The following is a 12115-nucleotide window of genomic DNA, read 5'->3' on the forward strand; positions in this document are numbered from 1 at the left end:
ACTTCTGTTCTGTTCTGCTCCTTTTGCGGTAATTGTCTAGATCTTTGATAAAATCTTCTTTCAGTGTGGAATGATGTGAAGCATGTCAGCTCACTAAAGCGCTCTCTCTAGTTGAGTTAATCATTAGTTTGGTTTCTTATATCCCGTTTTAGCATGCATTGACGAAGGTGATTCCCATGGACTCATGCAGGTGGTGAAAGCATATATGGTGGTGTGTTTCCGGATGAATTTCACTCCCGTTTAAGATTCAAACATAGGGGTTTGGTGGCATGTGCCGGTGCAGGCTCACCAAATTCAAATGCAAGTCAATTCTTCATGACTTTGGATCGTTGTGACTTTCTCGACAAAAAGCATACAATCTTTGGAAAAGTAACCAACTTGTCTCCTTGCAACAAGCATACTACATCTTGTCAACACAACTTGTTTCTTAACTAGCAAAAAAAACTTTAACTTGTTTCTGTAAATTCAAAGCTTCATTCCCTTATTTGCAGGTAACTGGGGATTCAATATATAATCTTATTACATTGGGTGAAGTTGAAACTGACAAGGATGATCGGCCTGTGGATCCTCCACCTAAGATACTGTCTGTAGAGGTACCTGGATATCTGTTTATGCTCTCTTTCACAGCCTGTCTCTGATGTTGTGGCTACTCTTAAACTACATATCTCATGCTTGATTTGAGGCACATCATTTTATTACTGTTGTCTGTGTTACAACTAAAGTAGTAGTTAGACTCTGTTACTTGACAGTAATTGGAATCAGTTATTTTACTTAATTTTCACGTGGTTTACCTGATTATATTGCGCACTTTCCACGCATCTCTTTCCAATGCACTTCTGATTTTCTCATGGCTTAGCTAATTACTTGTGTGTTGTGCTTGTGTCAATATCCAAATTCATAAAGCCAACCTGAGGTCATTGGATAAGGGTGAGTGATGTTTAGTGGTCAATATTGACATCATTTTATGGATAAGAGCTTTTGCTTGCGAAGATATTGTGCAATTCATGGTCCCCGATTAGAAAGTTTGCTTTACATAGTTCGTTCTTCTCCATTTCGTTTGGTAATGTGATGCTTGATCTAGTTATGTGTCCAAATTTGAGTGAACTTGGACATACTACTTTCAGATTTTTACAGTGTTATCAACAAAAAAAAGCGCAAAAAGACTCTTAAGGTATGTTGGAGCTTAAAGCACAAAGCACAAAAAAGCGTGGGCTTCAATGAAACAAGGCGCAAAGGGAGAAAAAAATACAAATATTTATGTTTAGTCCAAGACTGATAACTATAAAATCATGAATGACAAATATATGAACAAAGAAATTGAAAAACAATTACGATAAAGTGAAATATCAATTGTTTAGTGTCGGCTCTTCAAAAGAGACTCATTCGCCAGGAAAAGTATGCCTTAGAAACTTGATGACGACAGTGAAGCTCACATAAAGTTGGGTGAAGCGCTCAACATGTTTTGAGCCTTGCTTCAGGGCTTAAGCGTGCCTTTGATAACACTGGCTCTTTATTAATTGATGATAACTTGGCAACAATCTAGGCAAAAGAATTTTTTTAGAAATATAGAAAATTCTTAGGAATTTCATTTCTGGTTCTGAGCATGAAACACTGGACTTTTTGATGAGAATTGAAAAAGAACGTAGGTTGAGGAAAGGATTTAGAATTAAAGCGTCTCTCAAATATAAATTATGATGAAAGAACGTGGAATGAGTGGAGGGTGAGAGTGAAAATGCCTGAAATAGTCTTGCAGATATGCTTATAGATATTATGACATGGTCCAGATGAAGTTGAAGTGTCCGAATAAGAAAAAACATCTTAAGTATGAAATAGAAGCGTTTTGCAGTTTGTTTGCAGTAAACCAAGATGGCAAGGATAACGGAACAGGTGGCTTAAAGCATATGAGGTAGTAGATGGGTTCAATGGGCGTCTGTAAACTCTAGAGGAACATATGGTGGTATTTTGATTTTATGAGTTAAACGGGTGATGTCCATCGTTGAGGAAACCACATCGACATGATCATTTTTTTGTCATCTCGGAATGATCAGAAAAATTTTGGATGGGGCGCTTTCTGGAATCTGCATAAACTGTATCTTCTTCACAATATCGGTGGGATGAATTGTATGAAATGCGACAAAGTGAGTTTCTGCAGGTTATTACAGGTAAATGTTGTTACCGTTAGATTTGTGAAAGAAATAAGAAATAACCATAGGAATTTGGCGGAAAATATCAAATATTTCTCCAGCTTCATGTCTAATTGTGACATCACTTATTTACTTTTGGGTGCAAAGTGTCCATGAAGCAATAGAAATTGGCTTCACGCATCAATAGAGTTTTGATTTCTAGCTATTGGGAAGATATTTTTCCTGACTTTATTTAATAGGTATTGTCAAAATCTACATTCAGATATTTGTCCTCTAATGGTAGATAATGTGGGTATGAATTGGGTATCCCCGAGAATATGGTTACACACATTGATTGTGAGGACCACAAATGAAGGATGGTTTAAGGAGTTAATAAAAACATGGCAAGATGGCTATACAGTCAATGGAGGAATTCGTGCTATAGTTTAGCTGTTAAATTGAATAAAGAAGGATCCCAAGCAATGGAATTGAGGTGTGTTTGGAATAGTGGATATAGATTTTGCGAGTCTTATGCAGGACTGAGGGCGCGAAAAGGATGATGCAAACAGTTTTTCTGTTGATGAGATGTGATAAAAGGAAAAACTTGATGAGATCAACTGGAAAATAGAATCCTGTGTTAAAATGGTTGAAACAGGGAGAATTGTCTGGAATTGGAGTGAAATAAGTTCTATTTTCAGGCAACCCCACCAGGGCTAAAAATGGTGGATTGGAATAGAGAAAATTAACACAAAATTTTAATGACGATATCTAAGAAGGAACAACACAATATTATCAAACACTATACCAGGAATTGAGTGTTGGATATCAAAGTTGGAGAGCATTATCTTTCAGGGTATTAGTCCGATTGATAAGGAATTTTTGAGAGGCTGTTCAAGGATGAAAAGGTGGAGCAAGCAGTGAGGTCTTGCGCATTTGCACAGGGGACAAAGTACCGGTCCCAGATGGATTTACTTTAAATTTTTTCTAACATTGTCAGGATGAGGTAAAACGTGATGCAATGGAGCACTTGAATCAGATAGAATTCTAATTCATCCTTCATTGTGGCCTTAAGTACTAATGTTCGTCTAGGCTATGGAGCACTTGAAATACTTAGCTATCAGGATTTTAGTCAGAGTGGAACCAGGAGATGTGTATCTCTTTGAACTACTTTCTTCTACTCCCTTGTCCCTATAGTTTGACTTGGAATGGAGTTTAAGAAAGACTTACTTTTGAAAAGTCATATATGTTTGTGAGGCTCTAAATTATTTCATTAAGGGTAAAATGAGTATTTTAAAGTTAAATCGTTACTAAATATAGAAATGTGTCATTCTTTTTGGGACTGACTAAAAAGGCAAGTGAGTCGTATAAATTGGGATAGAGGAAGTAGTATATCTTTTGGTTGTCCTCTATATGCCCTTCCTATTCATCATCATATTCTTTTTCCCCATTACAACATCAATGGCCTTCTTTATATCTCTCTTGTTCGCTGCAGTTCTTTCCTCTTAATTAATCTTCTGCGAGAACTTTGTTCATTTCTCTAGCTCCTTATTTCTTATATTGTAAGACGTCATCTGATTAAAAGGGAAATTCCATATTTTAATGGTAAAACAAAATCATCAGATTATGCTTTCTCTTCTTTTATTGCTCTTTTTTTGTCACAAAAAACTATTGATCTCTGGGAATTATCTCTGTTTTTCTCAATTATATCTAGCTTAAGAGATGTAATTTTCTGCAAATTTTGCTTTGACGTTCTTATGTTTTGTGGGCCATCTTAGACTTATATATCCTCTTCTACGACCATTGGATTAGGTAAAGTTTTATGCTTAATTGCGCAACTACTTTTTTGTATCTGCAAATTTTGCTGTAATGTTCTTATGTTTTCTGGGTCGTCTTAGACTTATAGATCCTATTCAATGGCCATTTTATTGGGTGAAGTCTTATGCTTAATTGTTCAACTTATTCTTTGAATCATTGATAGGTATTATGGAGCCCTTTTGAGGATGTTTTCCCTAGAGCAAAGCCTGCAAAAGCTTTGCCTTCTGGGGTTACAACTGAGAAGAAAGATGCAAAACAGAAAGCCACCAAGTAAAATCTTTTTCCTGACTTCTAACTGAAGCAGTTATCTTGAAAGTGAATGTTATTTTTATCAATAGCTTATGTTTAATAAACCTTTTTCTGGTTGACTCAGAAAATTGAACTTGCTTTCATTTGGAGAAGAAGCAGAAGAGGAGGAGAAAGAACTTGTAGCTGTGAGTGCAAGGATAAGAAGCAGTCATGATGTCTTGGATGATCCACGTCTGCTGAAGGAAGGAAAAGATGATCAAGCTTTGGTAATGACTATATTTTTTCTTAAGTTGCCATGATATGCCAGATTTGCATCATCTCTATCTACAGAATTGCAAACCCATTATAGTTGCAATGTAAAAAAAATTATGAGAGTCTCTAGTAAGGAACTTATGTACATAAAGAAGTTCTCTCAGTTTCTTTGTACCTCATTTTTCTGCTCATACAAGGGAATCTCAATTTTAGTTTCATCAAAGCATTAGCCAAGCAGAATTGAATTTTTCTGCATAGGATTAAAGAGGCACCTGATACATTAGTAATTCTCCTTGTTTCTGGGTCCCTTCCCTCCAAGTAGGGAAACATCCTTTTACTAGCTCATCCTTATTATTCTTTTTGTCTCTTGAGATTGGACAAGTATTCTTTTATACGTTGAAATTATACGCAATCCGGAAATAGAATTAACTAAGAAGCACTAAGATTGCATCCTAGTGCACAAATATCTGCTCTAAAGCAGATGCCTAATATAAAACCATACGGGAAGCATTAAATCGCCCATTGTCACAATTTGATCGACACCATTATAAAGCTCTACTCAGTAACCCATGCTTCTCTTTTCCCAACAGGAGAGAGGTAATGTTTATTGATGGTTGTGTATTAGCTTGAGCTTAACAAGGATGTTTTATATTAGCTTACCTCTCATGGTTGTCACATTTGGCGTCTTATATATTAGACTTTGTCTCACTACAACCTAACTCTCCAAAATTACTACAATGTTGCTCTAATATGTTGTTGTGGTTGTTGTCGTTTCTCTTGTATCATCGCTTAACTTGTCAAAGTTCCTAATCTATGTATAATGCCGCTTTTATGTGCTAAACATTTCCTCCAGATTTACTACAAATAGCTACTCTTGGATCCTTTCTCGTCTGATTCTTTGTAATATTTTATGATTAAGATTGGATCCTCTTTGTTTGCCAAAAATATAGGTAATAATTGTGGCTTCCATTCCATATTCAACCACTATCTTTTTGAGTCAAGGGTAACTTTATATTCACCTTTTGTTTTAATCATCCAAGAGAAGATGAATTGAAAATTTACATGCCACAGAGTGGTGGGCACACCCCTGTAAGGCTTGTCAAATTACAAGTTACCTAAGAAATCAATTAAATCCTAAGTTGCTCGGACTCGGGTGCGGGTGTCCGATATGGGTACAGATCTAGAGGTCGGATCCTTCACGGTCTCAATTTAAAGATTTGGGGATATGGATCTAAGGATGGATACGGGTGTGGGGATTCGACAAAAAATAATTTAAATATCTAAAAATAGAGTTATAAAACATAAATTATGAGACATTATGTGAAAAACTTGAGGAAAAAATATTGTTCAGGAAGAAAATTCTTCTGAAAGGAGATAAAAGAAAAAGCAATAACATAGAAATTTCTATACACAAATACTCCGCAAGGTCCGATAAGAACTCTACCTGCTGCGATCGCCACGACTAACCTGAAGGTATTCCATTTTCTTCAATTTCACCTTAGCTTTTGTTTTGATTATAGAATTTCTTAAATCTGTCGGGACTTTCCTAGTCGATTTTGGTCAAAGTACCCAAAATTGGTTGACCAGACCGGGTATGGATCCCACACCCACATCCACACCCATATCATGTCGACATGGGTGCGGCACCAAAAGTGAAGAGTCCGAGTAACTTAGATTAAATCTACTAGCTTCCCTATCAAATCATGTTTACACTAAAAGTATGAAAGGCTAATACAATTCATTTCCACGCTCTGAAAGTTGGGCTCTTGCCCTGCAAAACACCTAGCATTTCTTTCTTTCCATATGGTCCACCAATTGCATTCTGGGTCGATCTCCCACCATTCTTCCTTCTTACCCCTGCTTCCAATTCCTGGCCAACTGTTCAGAAGCTCCAGAATAGACTTTGGCATCACCCAGTTAACTCCCAAGATACACAAAAACATATTTCATAGATTTGCAGCTCTCTTGCAGTGTATGAAAAGGTGGTTATTGACCTCAACTTCCTTTTCACACATGAAACATCTTGAACAAATCTGCAGGCCTTTTTTTTGTAAAGCCTCATGGGTAAGGCATTCTTTCCTGATCAGTAGCCAAGCAAAGCATGAGACTTTCAAAGTGCATTCAATATTCCATATCAGCTTCCAAGGCCATCTCTCAATCAGTGATAAATTAGTGTTCATCATCCAGTAGCAAGTAGCAAGACTTCACTGTGTAGACTTGATAGGACTGCTCCTTTAGCATGTGGAGATAATCCATATTAGTTTCTCGGTTTCAAATAAGATAAACTATATTAGCAACATTTAGTATTATAGAAGTTACCAGTAGCTATCTACAATAGTAACTGTAATTGTCTATTTGTGTTATGAGTTATCTTTGTGTTTTAGTTTAAATAGATGTATGTAGAAGAATTCTGGATTGGAAGAAAAATATTATTATTGTCTTTGTATTTGGAGATTTGTCCGCTCCATACAGACTTGGTTATTGGTTAAAGTAGTGTTTAAGATCCTTGCACTTTCTTTAACCAATAAAATTTCATTCTCTATCTCTTCTGCACCCTAGTTTCTATCATTGGTATCAGAGCAGTAAGATCTGTCATGGTTAACACATGGGCCAATGCTTCCCATAGTGAACCTATCATGTCGACTTCTGGTCAAATCGACCAACAACTAACCACTATAGCAGCAAAATTGGAAGCCATGGACGCTTTGACAGCTGATGTGGTTGCATTAAAGGCACAAAACAGTCAGAATCAACGAGGAAAATGTAAAGTTTTACCGGAAGAAGGCAAAGTTGATAGTACTCGGAGGTGTCTAGAAACTTATAGACGTTCATACACAAAATGGAATTTCCAAAGTACGAGGGAGGAAATCCTAGAGGTTGGATTTTGAAAGCAGAAAAGTATTTTCAAAATTATCAAACACTTGATGATTGCAAGGTTGATGTGGCTTCAATGTCTTTGGAAGGAGATGCATTGGATCTTTTTGCTTGGATCAACAGTGAAAGGACCATTTATTACTGGAAAGAATTGGTTAAATTTATGCAAGAAAATTATGGACCCGCTGAGTTTCAAAATTCAGATACTTATTTGTGTGACATCCAACAGATTGGATCAGTATTTGAGTATAGGCAAGAATCTGCAAAATGGGCAGCGCGTGTGCAAAATTGGCCAGAACACTGTTTGCTTGGAGTTTTCCATAGTGGGTTCAAAGAAGACCTTTGTTTGGACGTTTGAGTTCACAAGCCTTGATCTGTGTATAAAGCAATGAGTTTGGCTTTAGAACATGAAGGGAAACATGGACCAAATTGGTCCAGTAAGGTAACCACTTGTCCTTCTGTACCACGACCTTCATCAATTGGGACTCGCTCTCCAACGGCTAAGAGTCCTTTAATTTTCAATCATCCCGGCATCCAGTTACTCATTCTTTTCAACAACCATCACTTCCAAACGTTTGCCCACTAAATTCTGAACAACAAATTCGTCGAGAAAAAGGCTTATGCTACCATTTTGGAGAAAAGTTTGCCTCTGGTCAGCACTGCAAAGCTGGAACTTTTGCATATTTGGAGTAATGGAAGAGAAGGACAATGTGCAAAGTGTTGAAGATAACTAGAATAGAGACATACCCCCTGCTAAGTTGGCAGAAATCTCATTTCATGCATTTCTGGGCAAAGAATCTGCTTCAACTTTGAAAATTCAAGGCACTCTTTGTGGGCGTAAAGTGCTGATGTTGGTGGACGGTGGTTCAACACATAATTTTGTTGCAGAAGAAATTGTTACGGAACTTGGGTTCGCAGTCCAATATATATACCTACCTTTGGTGTTCAGATAGGCAATCGTGAAATTATTAAATGCAACAAAGTTTGTAAGGACCTATCAGCAGAAGCTTCAAACTTGGTTATAAAGTACGATTTCTTCCCTTTTGCCTTTGGTAGGGCAGACATAGTGTTGGTTATTCATTGGCTAGCGTCTTTGAACACGATACAAGCCAATTTGAACGAAAAGTTTCTGATCTTCCAATGGAATGGAAAAACTTATATATTGCAAGGTGTTCCTCAGAAAGCACACACAATAGCATCTTTCCAAATAGCCCTTTCTTCTGAATTACCTTCTCAGCCACCAGGACTACCATTAAATGATGAAGGTGAGCAGCTCATTATTTCACCCGAACAAGTTCTGGCTCATCGTTGGGGATCCCCAACTGCCAATCCGCAACTCGAGTTATTAATTAACTGGGTTGGTCGACCTCTCAAAGAAGCAAGTTGGAAAAATTATGATCTGTTAGCTGCGCAGTTTCCTTCTTTTCGCCTCGAGGACAAGGTGACTTTTCAAGTGGATGCATTGATAGGACTGCTCCTTTAGCATGCGGAGATAATCCTTTTAGTTTCTTGGATTCAAATAAGATAAACTATATTAGCAACAGTTAGTATTATAGAAGTTACTAGTAGTTATCTACAGCAGTAACTGTAACTGTCTATCTGTGTTAGGAGTTATCTTTGTGTTTAGTTTAAGTAGATGTATGTAGAAGAATTCTGGACAGGAAGAAAAATATTATTGTCTTTGTATTTGGAGATTTGTCCACTGCATACGGACTTGGTTATTGGTTAATATAGTGTTTAAGATCCTTGCACTTTCTTTAACCAATAAAATTTCATTCTCCATCTCTTCTACACCCTAGTTTCTTTCAAGACTCTTTTACTGTGTACTCTCCAAATTGGTTTGTCAGATCTTTAGAGTAATAAGGTATGTCTGGGAAAGCATTAAGGACCCCTAAGTGTGTAGTAACTTTCTCAATTTTCCAATCATTCAAGGCTCTTTTGAACACAGTAGCATTGGTCTGCAGGCTCAAGGTATATAGGTGAGAAATTGGTTTCTTAAACTGTCTTCCCCTATCCAGATTCCAGAAGTTTGTTTTCTACCCATCCCCAACACTCATGCAAATGTTGTTGAACTGTGGCCATAGTCTTCGAGTGTCGTCCAAACTCTCTGCCCATACCTTTTCAGTTGTCCATTGATTCAGTAGTCCATTCTTGACTGATACAAATATCTTCCATAGGGCTCCATCTTCAAAACAAAATCTCCATAACCATTTCTGTAGCAGACAATTGTTCTGGAGATTCAACTTTTTCAATCCTAATCCTCCTTGTTTTCTGTTAAGTGTGATTGAATCCCACTTCACTAGATTATAACCTCCTTTTCCCTTGTTGCCTTACCAAAGGAAGGATCTCCTTAGCCTATTGATTTTCTTCTCAATGCTCTTGGAATTGGAAACAAACTCATCATGTAAGTAGGAAGACCATCAATCACTAATATGCCCAGTGTTATTAAAAGTGTAAAGCGCAAAAAAGCTCTAAGATCTGATGGGGCTTAAAGCGCAAACAAAAGTATGGGCTTCAATGAAAAAAGGCACAACGGGGTGAAAAAGTTCAAATATTTACGTTTAGTTCAAGACTAGTAATTATAAGCATGAATGACAAATATATAAACAAAGAAATTGAAAAACAATTACGACAAAGTGAAATATCAATTGTTTAGTGTTGTCTCTTTAGAAGAGACTCATTGGCCATGAAAAGTATGCTTTTGAAACTTGATGACGACAACGAAGTCAACATAAGGCGATGGGAAGCGCTGAACATGTTTTGAGGTTCTCTTTTAGCGCACCTTTGATAACACTAGGTCACCCTACCACCTAGGGATAGGTGCTGGCTTTTCCATCTATAGAGCTTCTTCTCACATCTCTCCAACACATTTCATACTTCCAGCTCTTTGCTTTTAGCACCCAAAGGTAAGCCTAGGAGTTTTGTTGGCAACGCATCTACCTGGCCACCCAACACCTCAGCTAAACCAAGTGAATTGTCAAACTGGTTAATACAGAAAAGATGACTATTCAATGTCATGATCCAAAAACTAAGGGTCATGATGCCACTTGTCTCGGAAGCCTTGACAAGTAAGCCTATCACGCAAATTGATATGAAAAGAGGAAGCAATACCAAAACTCAAGGCAAGACTTCTAGAACGAAGTCAAACTACACATTAGTAATAAAGGCGGAAGGTAAATAACAATAATACCATCAATTTTCCCAAAATCTGGTGTCACAGTGTGAGAACTACTAAATACATCTCAAATGTCAAAAGGTACAATAATAGTCCAAAAGGATCATAATCTGTCTCTGAATACAAAACAAGACATGAACTAGATAAGCCGAGGTAGTAGGTCAACTCCGGAAGCATAAATCGACCGCTACCTCCAATATACTCTAGATATCGCCTGAATCAGCTACCGTGCGGTGCACTCATACTTGGATCTGCACCGAAAGCGCGCAGTAGGGGTGAGTACGGTCCACTTGTACTTAGTAAGTATCATAGGCCGACTGAGAAAAGTAGAAAATAAAGCATATAAAATACACACTATGGGCACACCACGTGCAATCAGAAAATGTCCCAAACGGTTGCCACACCTTCTCCACTAAAGTTGTACAATATATACATATACCAACACAAGTAAGCAAAAGGAACACAATGGATAGACATCAAATCAAACACATCAAAGAGGTATAAATAAATATATATCACATCAAGAACACAAATACAACACAAAATGTAAAATGCAATGAAGATGATGACGATGATGTGATGCACGAGGTTGTCGCACAACCTTCGTATACACCTACTGAGCTGTGCTCTCGAGGTAGGACCTGGGGGGGGGGGTTATCAATCCATATACAATTCAATATCCAATAACTCTTTTCCGGCACATACATCGACAGTGGATTTTTAAGATGTCATATTTCTATTAGAAAAAATCAGTGTTTTCAGTATTTCCACAGTGGTACGAATGTTTCATGAATGTATATGATATGAGGATGTAATGCTTACAACTAACTAGAATGAGAATTTCCACAATCTAACCAATATACTAATCCATGTGAGTCAAAATCCACTTTATATGCCAACCATCCATGATCTAATATAATCCATATGCCAAAAGAGCAAAATATACACAATATGCCATTGATACCACATACATTCCATTTTAGGCTTTTTCATCAGAAAGATACAATCAATATATATGCATACACAGGCCAACAACATCATATAAGATCCCACACGGTCACACATATCAAGTAATGTCTCAAAACCGTCAAATAACAACAACAAAGGCCCCACATAGACACAACCTAATAATAAAGCCATTTTTATGATTAGTTCCCAAAACCATAACATGATTTTATATCAATATTAACTACCCAACCCAGTCTGAAGAAAGTTAAGCCATAACCTACCTTGAATACAGAAAATCAATCCAAAAAGCCTTCCCACGAAGCTTTCTCCTCACAAATGGACCCAAAATCAATTAAAACATGCAAATATAGAATCTACGCGTCAAAAGGAAGCCAACGATATCTATATTGCCCATTTTTGGGTCGGGGTCAAAAAAGATTCCCGAAATGTTATTTTTTGAAAAGGAAGGGTAGAATCGAAATTTTAGTCCAAAATATATTTCCCATGATTAAGGGAACTTGCAGAAGAAAACCCAAGTGAAAACGAGTTGAAATCGGGTTTTAAATCGAGAAATCATTATTTTTGGCCTTTCGGGTCAAAATCTCCAAAGTTCACCTTTGAATGCAAGTTTTAACAAGGTTTAATTCATAAGAATCAAAGAAAAACAACTGAAATAGGG

The 12115-nt window shown here is 37.1% G+C and overlaps 1 protein-coding gene across 1 annotated transcript in view; it reads left to right on the forward strand.

Annotated features, from left to right (window-relative positions):
- The window catches only part of LOC107838988 (peptidyl-prolyl cis-trans isomerase CYP57), a gene marked incomplete in the record, with an annotated part of 55018 nt that overhangs the window by 7263 nt on the left and 35640 nt on the right, over positions 1 to 12115 (forward strand). Inside the window, 4 exon segments of the mRNA XM_016682307.2 lie at positions 191 to 369; positions 492 to 593; positions 4102 to 4208; positions 4312 to 4453. Coding sequence (XP_016537793.1) covers positions 191 to 369; positions 492 to 593; positions 4102 to 4208; positions 4312 to 4453 — 530 coding nt within the window.

This window comes from Capsicum annuum, chromosome 8 (assembly GCF_002878395.1).
Source record: "Capsicum annuum cultivar UCD-10X-F1 chromosome 8, UCD10Xv1.1, whole genome shotgun sequence".
Lineage (NCBI taxonomy): Eukaryota > Viridiplantae > Streptophyta > Magnoliopsida > Solanales > Solanaceae > Capsicum > Capsicum annuum.